This window comes from Vanellus vanellus (genome assembly GCF_965231255.1).
Source record: "Vanellus vanellus genome assembly, chromosome: 6".
Classification (NCBI taxonomy): domain Eukaryota; kingdom Metazoa; phylum Chordata; class Aves; order Charadriiformes; family Charadriidae; genus Vanellus; species Vanellus vanellus.
Genome location: NC_138911.1, coordinates 9,767,148 through 9,783,608, shown reverse-complemented (window position 1 = coordinate 9,783,608; position 16,461 = coordinate 9,767,148). Strand labels below are relative to the sequence as shown.

The 16,461-nt window shown below is 37.7% G+C and overlaps 1 protein-coding gene across 1 annotated transcript in view; it reads right to left on the bottom strand.

Moving 5' to 3' along the window:
- Positions 1 to 16,461, bottom strand: part of SPON1 (spondin 1) — a gene marked incomplete at both ends in the record, with an annotated part of 195,472 nt that overhangs the window by 141,382 nt on the left and 37,629 nt on the right. Inside the window, one exon of the mRNA XM_082484960.1 lies at positions 12,062 to 12,195. Coding sequence (XP_082341086.1) covers positions 12,062 to 12,195 — 134 coding nt within the window. The remainder of the gene's footprint in view (positions 1 to 12,061; positions 12,196 to 16,461) is intronic.

The following is a 16,461-nucleotide window of genomic DNA, read 5'->3' as shown; positions in this document are numbered from 1 at the left end:
GAGAGCACAGCGTTTTTTCTATGTACAGAACAAGCGTATATTCCTTTCTCAGAGAAATCTATGGGAAGAAACATTATGATACGTAATTTGTAGAACTTAAATGAGGTATTGGTACATATCAAGGGCACATCGCCAGGCTACATACACTGTCTGTGCAGTGACCGAGTGTCAAGTTCATTATCCTCCTAATGAACAGAGCTGATTCCTTCTCTAGACACAGGCCCCTAGGTCTGCAAGCCTATCCTTTCTGCAGCAAATGAAAACCCAGAAACCATTAAAGAAAGTGAGTGTGCTTTCTGGTGCATTGCAAGGCTTTACACTACACTCTGCCGAAGCAGTGAGCTGACTGAGCAACCAATCCATTTCTTCAGGAAAGCAGTGCAAAAAGCATTCAGACTGCTGCTGTTCAGATAGCAAAGATGCTTAATGAATATCCAATGAAGTAATAAAGATAGAAAAAGTGGTACCTAATTAATGCAAGGGAAAAAAAGGAATGGCCCACCCAATTATTGGTCAAATATAATATTTCAATCCTTTCACAAATTCCTTCAAAAAACTGTGAAACCAGATAAGTAGAAAGACATCAAGAATCAATTCAACAGTCAGTTTATACAAAGAAAAATTCCTTTTCTAGGTGTTTTTTTCCTTTCATAATTTCTAAAGAATTGCAATAATGCATGTAACTGGTGCTGTAAGGAAAGAAATCAGAATTGATTTTGTGGTACTTCATCTGAAAAAAAAGAATCAAGATAAATACCGTGATCAGGTTCTGAGACCCTCATTTATATAATACGTCACCCTTAGAAAGTCTCAAATTAACATATTTAAATCCACTTGAGAATTTAAATACTATTCAGTATAAGTAAGGATACCAGAATCTGATAGTTTGTTAAATCAGCCATTTGCCTTTCATACTGAAATATAGCTGTGCTTGAAATTTTAACTGCAAAACGTGCTATGAAGAGCTGTTCTAGATTTTTGCGGACGTGCGGACAGTTCAGCAAATACTGAACTCGCCCTGCTGGAAAAATTTTGCTAACGTAGATAATTTCATATAAAACAGCACACCCAGTATAGCTTCTTAAAATTAACTGCAGGTTTAGTTATATTCCCTCATAGAAACACATAGTCTTAAAATATCTGAACAGACTGTATTACAGAGGAGCAAGTGACCAGTAAGATGTGCCATCTTTATGACCAGTTTAAATTAGACTTTATAACATCTAAGAATTGCCAAAGTGTTTCAGGATCAAGACCATGCACTCCTAATTTCAACTCTCTTGTCTGGGTCTGTAGACATTTTGAATAACAGAGGATCTTGCCAAGACGTTCTAACAGCACATTTTATTAAAGCCTCCTAGTCACTGGGCACATACTGGATAAGGTCATTGGTTACTAAAATTAAAAATTAATCACGTTATGTTACTTAGCTTTTTCATTGTCTCAATTCATCATTACTGGACCCAATTTGCCCTTCACTTTTGCTGGTATGAAATGAGAATACTATTATACTACAGTAAACGACATTATGTTTGTGTGACAGCGGGCCCACTAGTGCCCTGGTTTTAATATAGAGATAAAAATCTCTTCAGCTGTAAACTGTAGAAATTTTGATCCATAAATAAAAAAAAATGTATTTTAAATATGTAGCATACAACATTAAAATAATGCCTTAAGTTCCTGACATAAGACAAATCACTTCCTTAACACGAGTTACCATGCATTGAGAAAGCTTAATCTCAGTTGATAGTTATAAAAAAACAAATTTAAAACATTCAGTGATAAAAAACGAAAACACTTTTGATGTCATCAGTAGTGACTCTGCTTTATGTTTTGAAAGGAAATCAAATTATGACTATTATGATTATTTCTATTCCTTTCCTCTCTTTGTTTCCCCTCAAAAACTGACAATGGCATTGAAGTCAAATTAAACATCTGTTTGTAAAATAAACTGGAGTGCTACTGACAGCTGCTGCTGAACGGCAAATGTTCTACAGCTGTTGGGCTCCTAAATTAACAATGATTTTCATTTACAAACAGCAAACAACAAGAAAATTATGGAGTCTTCTTTTTTTTTTCATCCCACTGCTTGGAATTTATGAAAATACAGACTCTACTAGAGACTTAGCCAGAAAGAAATCAGCGTTTACTGTTTTATTTCCCCACTTACTGGCAGAAAAGGTCAGACAAAATCAGATTTTGGTGCAAGATACTCCAGAGAACTTCCCTCCTTACATGTCTTAAATACTTTTGCATTTCATTTCTAGGTTGTATAAATAGATTTAATAATTCTTTGAGGATTTATCCTTCTCCGGAACAAATTTTGACAATAAAAAAGTACTATTGAATAAAAATATTTTCTTGATTTTTCATACATATTTTTAGATTTGTAAATACACAGATACATCAAAACTAACTAGCAGATTTTTTCCAAAATTTTATTTAAAATGTTTACATAGTAATTACATCAGAATTAGATGGTAGGATTCTTTAGACAGCAATGTTCATATGTTTAGAACAAATGAATTTGTGCTTTCATACACTTAGAACTCAGCTGGAACTCACTGAAGAGTTTCAGGTTCAGTGCAGTTATGCATACATCAATATTTTCATTAGTAACCTGAATGATGGAATAGAGAACAAGTTACTGACTGCAGACAGTATCAAGCTGCAGTTGCTTAAAATGCAAAATTGTTCATAAATCTGAGGAATCCTGAAAAATAATGTTAAACACAAAGTCCTAGTTTTAGATAAGAGTAATTATTTGCACGAAGACAGAAAGGAAAAATCCACCAGAGAAGTATTTGATAGCAGGATGAAGGAAGTCTAGTAGATCAGAAGTCGAACACAAGTAAATGCTACTCTCTCAGGAAAAACAGCCAATGCTACAGTGGAAGCCCTTTCTCTAAGACCATGTATAGTCACATAAAGCATCTGTAGGATTACAATGCCCGGTTTTGGGTACCACAATTCAAGGATATGGATCATCTGGAGAAAGTTCAGACAAGACTAATGAGAACAGATATCTAGAAGGGGAAAAGATTGAAGGAGATGGGGTTGAGCAGTCTAGAGAAAAGAAGACTGAAGGAAGGCATGGGTTGAAAACAGGGTTACAGCACCTGGGAACAAGGGGCATCAGAGGAATCATTTTAGCAAAACAGTAGAAATGACAGGTAAGTATTGGCACCACTTCCTTATGGGGACTGCCAAGGCTCCACCTTTAAGAAGAGGTCGACAGGGGCAAATCAATCATAGTTCATCCTATTGTCATGCTGCTGTCAGAAAGTGAAAGACTTCACCAAAAAGTCCCTTCTAACATAGTTTGCTATGGCTTCCCTATTCATCTTCAAGTTTTGGATAAGAAAGTAGAATTACTAGAAAGCACTATACCTGACTTGCTACTTCATATGATTTTTCCAAGCGCACAATTTAAACACGCAGTAAGTATCCTTAGAACTGCGTGGAGAATCTAGAAGGACCAAGAAGTTTGGCATGTATAATTGTTAAGAAATAAAAATGAAGGTTTTAAATACCCTATATATCTTTGCTGAGTACCAAATGAGAATACAGTTGACTTCTGCTCAGTTCTTTGTTTATGTCAACTGTCAACCTTACTGATTAATCTTAATTACAGAATTTCCCCGGCAAGTCTCTCAAAAACACAGTGATGATCAAAAAGAGAAGTGATATCAGCATCTTCTCATGAAGACTGTTTCTAATGCTTGCATTCCTACCCCACTGCACTTCAAAGGACACCATTTTTTATTTTTTTTACAAAAATACAACTATTTGTGAAAAATAATAACGATATGGACGAATGACAGTAATTGCACGTTACTTCCTTTTACCACAAAATGTGCCATAACACTGATTTTTTTTTTTTTAATATGAAAGTATCTTATACATTTTCAAGGTACAGTATGAAACAGTTAAAAATGCTACCTTTCATTATAAAGCCATAACTATATCCCCCTTACTACTAGATGAAAGACCATCATTTTCCCCTTACTCTTTCTTTTTTTACTCTTTCTTTTTTCCACAGTGTTTTTCTATTGCTTTGCACTCCTCAAGGAATAAACCCACCTTTCAGTAGCAAAACCACTAAAGCTTTGCAACGCTATGCCTTTGCAAACAAAACAGCATATGAATTGATCTAGCTAGTTTTTATAGGATTACTATATTAATTGTGTTGTAAAAAAGATTTAGAAGAACATGAAATTACAAGAAAACCCATTTACAACACTTTCCAAATTCATGTGCTCCCATTGTGAAGTTAAAGAAATATTAAATCTGTGAGAAAATGAAAGCGAAACGGGTTTTTGGTTTAAATGCAGATGTGTTTAGTCAGTAGATCCAGGGGGCTGTTCCTGTATATATTAAAATGCAAATATGCATTTTTACAATCTAATATTAGAGCTGCTATAAATATAGTAGCTGTATAGAAATACAGAAGGTTATTCTTCCTTCCTAATACAGGTAAACTCTCTGTGGCTGTAGCCTAAGATAAATCTAGGGCTCTAAGTCACATTGCAAAGTCCTATTTGGTTTGTAAAAAAAAAAAAAAAATACCTGGATGAAGAAAACATTTAAATGATGTTTAAGGAATTAGAATAGTGCAATACTAACATACAATCTTTTCTATCTTGCAGTGTTTTATAAAGTCACGGACCTCTAGTTGTTTTTGAGAAAACGGAGGCATTGAAAAATGAGTTGAGCTGCAAATGATAACCCAGTGTGAAAGACAGGAATGGACCCAAATCTACCCACTTCCAATCTCTGTCCCTCGCCATTAAAGCTGTGCATATTTCTGTTACATCAACTCCTAAAAGTGAAGAACCAGGAAAAATGAAAGCACGTCAAAATAATTGCGTATGGAAAATTAGTACATTTTCTATACTTCAAAGATTGTATTCGTCCTAAGGACTGTTAGGATGTATAGGGATATCTTAGCTTGATATCTTAGTTGTGTAGAAATACATAAAGCCTCTACATAAAATATTTTATTTAAGCTATGCACGAAGAGATATAAAGTTATACTGCTATTATCTCTATCAAAAATGAAGTTCAGAAGCTACTGCTGTTGTGTGGTAGTTGACTAGAAGACACGGATTTATATTTTTTTAAAATATTAATACAGGAATTTTGATCATTTCATGCAGAAGAGTCATTAATTCTACTGGGAAAAATCAATATAGTTATTTATAATACGAGAACTGTTATCTTCTATTATTTCATAAACTGCATATAATTGTTACTGAAAGCTCTTTCTAGGCAAAGAAGTCTGATTGTTCTCTATTTTTCCTTGGCCATTATATTTAGTCATAACGGAAAGCTTTCAGTAAACGTTTTATAACTGTGCTCAATTGCTCCAGTATTAGTACTCTAATAGGCAGGTAAAATTGTTGACACGTAAGTATCTGGACAATCGCATGGGAAGACCGAAAGGATAACTGGAAAAGCCTGAATAACAAGCTTAATATCCAATTCAAAGAAGTGGGGTGGTTTGCTGTTTGTTTTTACACTTTGGATATTTAAAGGCTTGAACTCCTTATAGCTCTTCAACTACATACAGTAGCTCATCTGCTACAAACTAATGCATCTGACTGATGCAGACCCTCTCTGTAGCTTATTGACAACTGGAACTCCTTTCTGGTAGGAGTAGATCTGCGCAACGTGTTTTTGTGATCGAGAATCATAATACCAACACTTTTAATAAGAGATATTAATTCTAAAATGCATTTCATTCCGACCATTTCAATTCAGTATTTCTGATAAACACTTTTCTTAATGCAGTGGTACTCGGTCATATATTAATTTACACACCCTAGAGCTGCTCTTGTGTTTTGTGGGTTTTGTTATCCAGGTACCCTGTGCTCTGTTTCTGGCCCAAGGACTCCCTGGTTGGATCTCATCATGAGTTTTGAGTGTACAGAAGAGATTTGGCTGCATATCAAGACAGTTTCAGTATGTATATGTAGTTATGAACTCATGGGGGCTTGTGACATTTGGTTCCTTTGCATTTGGTTCTTCTTTCAGTCTTTCCAACATCACATTTCAGTGTAGTGTTTACTCAGAGTGAGATGCCAAGTGACCTGAATGAATATAATGCTTGAAGTCACAGGAAATCAAAAAGTACATGTTCAAAAAGCTCTAGTTGGAGTTCATTTGCCGTCAGAGCTTTGAAAGCTCAAGAGCAAGAGGACTGCGAGAATCCACACAGAGGGGGGAAACCGAGTATTGTACCCAAGGCGTAGACTCATGGACTAGTATTGAAGTTGTCCTCGTGAGTATGGTAGCTTTGCTACAATAGCACAACTACCTAAAAGATTTTGTCAATACATACTTGATATACTAAATATGTCATAGTTTTTATTTGGAGGACTGCAGTCCTTTAAAACTCCTCTACTCTCTTTTGACTACATAAAACCAAAACCCAATGTAATTAAAATCATGAAGATAATTACATATGCAGAAAAAACAGTAAGTTCTACACTTTTCAAAAATTGGAGATCACTCAGAAAACATTTACAGAAACAAACAGCAGAGACATTATGACAAATACAGTGGATTTCTGCAAGTAGTAATGGTAATAAACACTATTTACAGATACCAGATTTTAATTTGTTGGTTGTTTAAGCATGATATGTATAGCAGAAATAAATAATTTGTCAGCAAGAACGTTTGTTACATTTACCATACAAGTCACATCCATTGCCTGAGAACTCAATTATTCCATGAGCCAATCAGAGAACTGTGGGTTTTTTTTCTAAATGGTACATTGAATATAACTTATCTGCATGTGGCCATCATTTACTACTTTAACAATTAATCTCAGACTCAGTGAAAATCACCAAATGCTAGAGGAAAAGATAATTACCATCTAGCAATACTTGAGTCTTCATGAGATCTACACCAGCTGACAGATTTAATCAATTTGGATATTAATAAGATTCTCCCTACCATGAAATTTTAATATGTGACAAGCTAAGACAATTTACAAAATTTTCTTCACTCTTGTTTTATATTACAGGATTCTAAAAGTACTTGCAGAAAAATATTCTGTTCTGTATTTTCCATCAGTTACACAGGCCAGACCCTTTACCTATTTGTTCAGTACCGTACTGAACTGAGACACTTTATCTTGAGGAATACAACTAGCCAGTCAAATCTAGAAATCTGGGGTTAAAAGTGGCCTAAAAGAGGTAATTCTCTATCACTCATAAGAAACTTTTAATAAAGTTTTAGTCCCTTTTTTTTTTGTCAGTGGTGTAAGTCACTAATTGAAATCTGTATTTAAGACTTTCTGTGCTAAACTAGACAAATCTCCATTAGCTTTTTTTAAAAGAATTAAGCACAGTGTCTGAATATTAGCTGTCAGATATAAAAACAAAAAAATACACGTGTGTTGTTCAACTTCTGCTGAAAAGCAGAACAGCATGACAGTCTACATGCAGAAAAAATTTGAAAAAATTTTAAAAAAATTTCAACCTCTTACACAAAATATAAAAACAGATTGGCCAAGTCAGAGTTCAAACCCCTAAAAAATTCTCCACTTCCACGTGATAATATAAATACCACCAGCATCTGCCACTGCTCAATTGTCTATATGATAATTAGTTTTTATATAACTTGCACATAGCAGAAATAATTATAAATATCTCTCAAGAAAGTTTTAACAGTATGTTCGCAAAGATGTTAGAAAGCAAATGCATTCTGAAGAGTCCAGAAACCTAGTAAATAAGCATTAGAACACAAACTTTTAATCGGAAGATGGAGGAAATTACCTGGTCCTCCCAATTTGCCACATGGCACCTTAGTGTCCCACCAATCACCAAGAAAAAGGGAAAGCAAATAGGGATAGAAAGACTAAATGTTGCATTGTGAACATGAAAACAAGTAGCCTGCACACAGCATGACAGCTTAGAATGGTCCAGCTTAGAATGGATATCTTTAACCACGGAAGGAAGACAGACATTGTTGTAAGCACTTTCCTGCTTGTGCTGGTATGTGGGTAGCTTCTGAAGCTAGCACAGATGCTAGGGCAGCCAAGTGAAGCCTTTTTGCTAAGATCCAAATGCATTCTGTTGATTTATCTTTCTATAACAACATTGTTCCACATAGCAAAACTTTCTATTAAAGTACCTAGTGCCAAGATGAGGCTGACTACACAACTTGACAGCTGATGATACATTCCATTCCCATTAGGTCATCCTAAAAATCGAGGTCCTTAAAACTGTCTTGCAGTGTCTGGGGCCATCCCCAAAGTAATATGTTGTTTCTCCATTTCATCCATAGGCAGAAATCATTTTAAGAGTTGGTACGCTGGAGTCTGTGTACCTTCCTATAACTGGATTTAGCTGCCCAGTGTTTCTAGCATATATCTGGCAAATGGAAAGAGGGCTTAAAGCTTGAGGGTGTCCCAAGCAGAGTGTAACATCTAAGCAAAGTCTTCTGTCTTGTGTCTTCACTGAGACTCAAGCATAGGCTTAAGCATTTGGACAAACAGAGCCTCAGTATTGTTTGCATCCCAGAAGTATATTCAGTACGCTGGCAGTTTCAATAAAGAGTCTGGAAGGATTTGAACTTTTAGGCTATTTCACTGTCATCACTTAGTGGGAACGAAGAGAATAGGTGAATTGCTCTGACTGAGCAATTACAGTGCAACATCATATGTTAATTCTCTCCCCCCTCCCCCCCCCCCAAGTTTTCACACAGAAAGAGCTGTTTTAGAAAGCAAACTAGTGATGATAAGTTGAATTTAAATGTATGTTTATTCCCCTAAACTTTGTGTTTTGCAGTCACACAGAAAGTTAGCATTATACACAAATGTGCTCGTGCCAAAAAATTTAGCATCCCTTACTGAACCCTGGAAATATGGATTACCCTTTGTCTGTGTCATTTTAAGTTTGTTGCAACCAAACTGATCTCGTGCACTATGCCTAGAAAGCACTGAGAAGACTACTAGGTAAATGCTGGCAATCAAGTGTTTCTATCAAAGGTATCAGGCTTGACAAACCACACCAAAAAACCCCAGCAGTTCCCAAACTTCAGTACTAGTCCAATGAAAAATTCCTGGAAGCCTCTATACTTAATTACACCATTATAAATCTAAAACCCCCCAATATTTGGCACTAAAATGGTAATAAGTTTTTATGGATCAGCTATGTTTCACTTGTAACTACATTTAACTTTTCTATATACTAAAGTTAGTAGACCAGGACACAGTGAAAAGGAAGAAGTATATCCTTATGATTCAGAACAGGCTCCAAAATGCTGCTACTCTGTTTTGGAAATTCTAAAAGAAAATGATCAGATAGTCTCCAAGGACTGAAACAGATATGTATTGATAACAAAAAACTATTTGCACTCTATCAAACACAGAAAACGGAAAAATACAGAGTGCTGTTGTGGCCTCTAAAGTTCAAGGTTTCAGAATTTTTCGATGATGAGTTTGGACTTAAAATACTTATAATAACTGCTTTTAGACTTTTTATTATATCATTAAAGCTCTCACAAATGACAGAATAATTTTGAAAATTGCACCCAACATTTCTATGCTGTTCTACTGGAGCTGACCATAAAGAAGGTTTACAAAGAATGCTGACTGTAAACTCTAATTCAGATGTGGTCAAACCTTTACATGCAAAAGAAAAAATGTAAATGTTGTTAATGCCAAAACCACATCAGTGATTGCTACGTCTCCAGTCATGGAAGACTGCACCACAGCGCAAACAAATGTCACATTATGATGTTAATTTCTGGCGTCAGCAACTGGTAATAATGGTGACTGTTTCATTCTTTCTTTGAACTGCCCTTGGGAATGGAGCAGTTACTTACCCTCTGAGGTCAATAAAGCAACCATTGGGAGCAAGCTCATATTTTTCACATAACTTTTACTGGAAAGTACCTAACAACTTCTTTTCACTTTCACCAGCACATACATACCTAACATACCTACAACACACTGTAAATAGGTGGTCACAGCACCAAAATTTTTTCCTTTCCCAGTGAACAATTCCTAAGACGTTCTTTTAGCTATCCCAAACAGATTACGGTAACTGGTACCAGTCAGCTAATCTAACTTTATATTGGCACTTCATTGTTTTGTTGGCACTACCAATGTACAGCCAGTACTCTGAGAAAGTTGTACGCCACTGATTTACTCTGTCCAGTCTTTAAAGGCAGCATCAATTTCATATTTTTGCGTGTGTAACATCAGAACTGCAGTCCTGACTGTTACATTTTTGGAGCGCCTCTTCAGTTTTCTACAATAATGTGTAAAAATCATAGTATTTTGAACATCCAGCATGATTTGACTAGCAGAGACCAGAGAGAAGAACAGTTATCAAGTTTCCTGCAGTTGGTGGTACATACCTTTGCTGACAAGACCCAGGCAGGCCCCTGAACCAACTTCAGCCCCAGATGTTTAAGTTTTAGTGATAAAAGTATAGGTCTTGGTTAATTATTTTTTTTTTTGAAATGGCAATTCTATTTAGTACAGTAATGGGACAAAAAAATATCCATCAGTTTGTGCTGTTGCATATCATTATCAGATTAAAATTTAAATCTTGTCTCTTTAGAAGGATGTATGAAACATCATCACCTTATTATTACACTACTGAAGAAGTAAATGCCTCAAGCAATATTTGTTATGCAAGAGGGAGGCAGGGAAAAGCAAATAGCGTTACTGCTAAACAGCTCAGCAACACTGAAAGAATCTTCTTGATTGCTTCTTGAAAAATTCCGTACATAAACTTTAACACACAACCTGTCTGGCCATCCAGCAAGCAGCAAGCTTCACAGTTTTGCTGCAGTCCAATGTACATTTGTCCTGAGCTTAAGAAAATATCGTACGTGTATTCTTAAACTGCTTCAGTGCACATTAAAACAGATGATCTTAAAACAAAATTATTTTACTGATATCGAGAGGCAGCAGGTGGAAGCGCACCACCAATGACTGGAGACTGTTCCACAGCCGGTGTCAGGGTTGGAGCTACATCACCCTCACAGATTCGGAAGAGGAGGGCGTTTTTCTCTTGTGTCAATCACCAAAAGAAGAAGGAAGTGAAGCACAGAGTGAGAGGAGAGCGGCCACGGACCAGTTTTGCTGGGGGCAATTTTGCAGCCCGTTCAGTAATCAGTCGTAAGCTTAATAACACATTCTCCTGAATTGGCCTGAACTATCTGCAGCACCACCTTTGTGCTAGCATGTCCTTAAAAGCCTAGAGGCGTTTTGTTTCTCTCTAAAGGCATTCCCAGCACTGATAAGACGCTGAAATACTTTAGTCCACTGCAGGGCACATCTTAGCAATTGCAAAGGCTTATCCCAGACATAGATTCAAAGCAAGCAAAGAAATCCCAATTGTCCATGCATATTTGACCAATCTGTCCTATTAAATATGACAAGCAAAATCTTAAGAGACAGGACAATGTTTCTCTGGCAGCTTCCTCTGATACTCTTCACAGTAAGAAGTGACAAGGTTTCTAACAAACAAATGAGCGGCCCTGAAGCAAAGTGCACCTACATAATGTTACCTTTCTCTGTTGCTTAAAAAGCATGAATACACATGCTTTAGAAACAAACTGTAGAAATAATAGGAAAACATCAGTAAACGATCACCAGCTCTAAAATGAAAGCATTCACCTCTAAACAAATAGATCTGTTTTTACTGATAAAGGTCTGTTTCGAAAATCCTGACTACAGAACGTTTGCATTATTCATCTCAACTAAAGTTTTTTACCCAAATCTCAACCAGATGGATGCAATTTTGATCTTAAAGATTCAGTATTTTTAGGTGAAACAAATGGCTGAGAGCCTACCAAGTTCAAATTCAATTCAAGTTACCAATTCGATGGTTACTGAAGGCTTGGAATAACTTTTGAGTACTTGGGCTTTAAGTTGCTAAATTTAACTGCACAAGTAGAACTATCCTTGGTCAAATGTGTCAAAGGGGAAAAAGGCATCTAAGGACTCCAGTAGTTCTTAATCTAATAAACGTTAGCTTTATTATTAACTGAATTTTACTTTAATGGTTAGTTTCATATGCCTTAAAATACTTACTTCAGGATTACACAGCCGGTACCCGTAGGAGGAGCCGTCCAAAACACTTGAATGCGTGTCCTCCTTCTAGGTGTGCTCTCAGTAACAGCAACAGGACAATTACTCATGAATTGTGTTTCTTCTTCATCTATGATCTAAGGGAATATAGAGAGAAGAATGTGAAAAGATAAGAGCATACATAGCCAGCGTGTCTCGAATATGTTTTGTCATGTTTTTCTTCAGTGGGATTATTTATAATACTCTCCGCTTAGCTCAGCACCACTTCAGTAAATTTATTTGTAACATGCAGATCACTCACTGAAATAAAAACAAATAACCCACAAAATAAAGACAGAAGAATAATTCAGTTGTAGGTGAACAGAAGTTAGTCCTTTCTGAGCATGGCTGAAAATCACCGTTTTTGTAGATCCCGATTAGTGGAACTTCCTGGAAATGTTAATTAACTGAAAATAATAAAAAAATGCAAATTTCAATTTGTTTAATATCATAACTGGTTAGGACAGATGGAACATGCTAGAGGAGAAGGGGTTTCAGTTTGCTTTTTAAACTGACCTTTATTTAAACAGTATCATTCTTAAGATATCAAAAGAATCTCCAGGTCAAAAGAGGTAATATGTGAATCATAATCATCTATAATCCAGAGACCATTATCTAGTCCAATCTGCATACATTTTTGCTTTTTTGATTATTTGATGTTTAACAGAAAGGTTTAAGTGGTATAAGTCAACACAAAACCAGAGATGCTGATTTGGAACTGGTGGTGTTCTAAGGATTTTATTCAAAGGTGTCTGTGACAAAATAGCTTTCTCACTACATATGTACTTCATGGATTGTACTTTAAGCCTTCTGTTCTTCAGATCTCAAAGAAAATTCATCAGAAGCTGCCAAGTTTTATTTGGAAACAGGCAATGCTGTGATATTGCAAGATTTCTCTTCAAATTTAGTCAGTGGTCCACTTTCATTCGATGAAGCCACAATTCACACTACATTAGATCAAGATTCAGGCAAAGAATAACAAACCTTACCACTTCGAGAAAGAAGCTGTATGTATGGATTTATAACAAGACTCAATTCTGAAGGAGCTTTTTCAGAATTGTGGTTCTAATAACACACACCCTTTTATCAGATTACAATTAAAAAAAAATCTTCTGGCAGTAAACATAATTTTAAACAAGTATTTTGACAAAAAAAATACTATTTTATATTCTGAAAAAGTGGCAATGTTGTAAAATCGCCAGATTTTGGTTATAGTAGAAATAAAACCATAGAATCATAGAATGGTTTAGGTTGGAAAGGACCTTGAAGAACATCGAGTTCCAACCCCCTGCCACAGGCAGGGACACCTCCCACTAGACCAGGTTGCCCAAGGCCACGTCCAGCCTGGCCTTGAACACCTCCAGGGATGGGGCCTCAACAACCTCTCTGGGCAACCTGTGCCAGTGCTTTACCACCCTTAAAGGGAAAAACTTCTTCTTAATGTTTAATCTGAACCTGCCCTCTTCCAGTTTAAAGCCATTCCCCCTCATCCTATCGCTACATGCCCGAGTAAAAAGTCCTTCCCCGGCTCTCCTGTAGGCCCCCTTTAGGTACAGGAAAGCCACAATAAGATCTCCCCGAGCCTTCTCTTCTCCAGGCTGAACAGCCCCAACTCTTTCAGCTACTCTTCATAGGAGAGGTGCTCCAGCCCTCGGATCATCCTCGTGGCTCTCCTCTGGACGTGCTCGAGCAGGTCCATGTCCTTCTTATGTTGGGGACTCCAGAGCTGGATGCAGTACTCCAGGTGGGGTCTCACGAGAGAGGAGTACAGGGGCAGAATCACCTCCTTTGACCTGCTGGCCACACTTCTTCTGATGCAGCCCAGGATACGGTTGGCCTTCTGGGCTGCGATCGCACATTGCTGGCTCGTGTTGAGCTTCTCGTCAATCAGCACACCCAGGTCCTTCTCCCCAGGGCTACTCTCCAGCCATTCCCCGCCGAGCCTGTATTTGTGCTTGGGATTGCTCCAACCCAGATGTAGGTCCTTGCACTTGGCCTTGTTGAACTGCATGAGGTTGGCTTGGGCCCACCTCTCCAGCCTGTCCAGGTCCCTCTGGACGGCATTCCTCCCCTCCAGCTTGTCTACCTTGCCAAACAGCTTGGTATCATTGGCAAACTTGCTGAGGGTGCTCTCAACCCCACTGTCCATGTCGCCGACAAAGATGTTGAACAGTACAGGACCCAGTACCGACCCCTGAGGAACACCACTCGTCACTGCTCTCCACTTGGACATCGAGCAGTTGACCGCAATTCTTTGAGTGCGACCATCCAGCCAGTTCTTTATGCACCGAGTTTTCCATTTATCAAATCCATGTCTCTTCAATTTAGATACCAGGATATCGTGTGGGACAGTGTCAAACGCTTTGCACAAGTCCAAGTAGATGACATCAGTTGGTCTTCCCTTGTCCCCTGCCACTGTAACCCCTTTGTAGAAGGCCACCAAATTTGTCAGGCATGACTTGCCCTTGGTGAAGCCATGCTGGCTGTCACCAATCACCTCCTTGTTTTCTACGTGCCTCAGCAGAGTTTCCAGGAGGATCTGCTCCATGATCTTGCCAGGCACAGAGGTGAGACTGACTGGCCTGTAGTTCCCTGGGTCTTCCTTGTTTCCCTTTTTGAAAATAGGGGTTATGTTTTCCCTTTTCCAGTTGGCAGGAACCTCACCAGATCGCCACAACTTTTCAAATATGATGGTTAGTGGCTTAGCGACTTCATCTGCCAGTTCCCTCAGGACCCACGGATGTACCTCATCAGGTCCCATGGACTTGTGCGCCTTCAGGTTCCTCAGGTGGTCTCGCACTTGATCTTCACCTACAGTGGGCAGTTCTTCATTTTTCCAATCCTCGCCTTTGCATTCTGCGTCATGGGCAGTGTGGCTGCAGTCCTTGCCAGTGAAGACTGAGGCAAAAAAGTCGTTGAGTACCTCAGCTCTGACTCTGTCCCGGGTAACCAGTTCTTGCGTTTCCTTCCGGAGAGGGCCCACAGTTTCTCTAGTCTTTCTTTTCTTGCTGACAAACTTACTGTGTGTTCTGAAACTTGTCACCATAGAACCCTCACTAGATAATTATTGTTTTGTATCAAGGAACAAGTAGAACCCAGATGAAACAATAAAGAATAGAGAAGTTTTGTTTGAGTCTAGTAATTATAGAAACTTGTTATGCATCAGTGATGCTGCTTAGAAACCCCCTTACCCTTCCCATCTTGATTTAAATATAAAGAACCACATTAATAGATATTAATAGAAATAGCCATTGAATATTGGGATATGGATATTGATAGTAATAAATCAATGAAAATCAAACCCATAATATGTATTTGATGATAAATAATTTGTGTAGTGGTAACTAGGTATGACCTAAACTAACTGTTGAACAATGTAGCTTTGATGTACCTGTCAAGAAAGTGATAAGTTGTAGGCTTGGTTAGTAAACTGAGAAAATCTTCTGGAGGTTCCAAGATTAAAGGGGGGGTGGAACACTGTGACCAAGCTGAGCATGCACAAGGATCGGGTTCAACCAGCAGACACGGCGAGGAAGACTATGGACAACCACCAGCGTACCTGAAAGCGCATGCATCATGGACATTTACATATATTAATGAGTTCTCGGAAATCATAGGAATATGTTAATTGTTCCTTGGAAATGTGATGAATATGTGTATTTTGATTGTATGTAATTTTTGTAGTGGAGCAACTCGGTACGCACACTAGATGGAGTGATCCCCTGTGCATCTGACGCTGTAATAAAGAAGTGCCTGCTTTCTAAACTTGTCTTAGAAAGTTTGTTTGTGCCGATTTACGGTAACAGCAATAACTTTAGTTTGACCAGATATGCTTAGTGAGCAGGCGTCCACATTGTCTCACCCAATGATACTGCCAGCATTCCCAAACATTTTTAGCTGAGTCAACAAACGCTTCTGGTTCTCCGTGTCAGAATAAAGGCGCACTGGCCCAGAGAAGGGCTGAGCAACTCAATTTAGCTGGTCAATAGGGTAATGGTTAATGAGTTTTAAATCTAAAGTCATTAATATTCTTCAACTTTTTTAACGCTTCGTAGAATCTGTGTAACTAAACATGATGTGTACAGCTACTGCTTTGCTAAATTTTAATTAACGTGAAGCATTGGGAAGCATGGGATCTACCGTAGGCTTAAACTGGCACTGCACAGTTTCTACTTCCACTTGATATAATTTAATGCATTTAACTCCAGCATCAAGAAATCCCTAATCTACAATTTTGTCTTGGCCATCAACTGTATTTATTCCATCTGCCTTATTCTTGCAACAATAAAATAAAGAAATAAAACTGTTTACTTATCTCTCAAAAAAGTTGTCTCAATTATTCAGGACTATATCAACTGACCTTT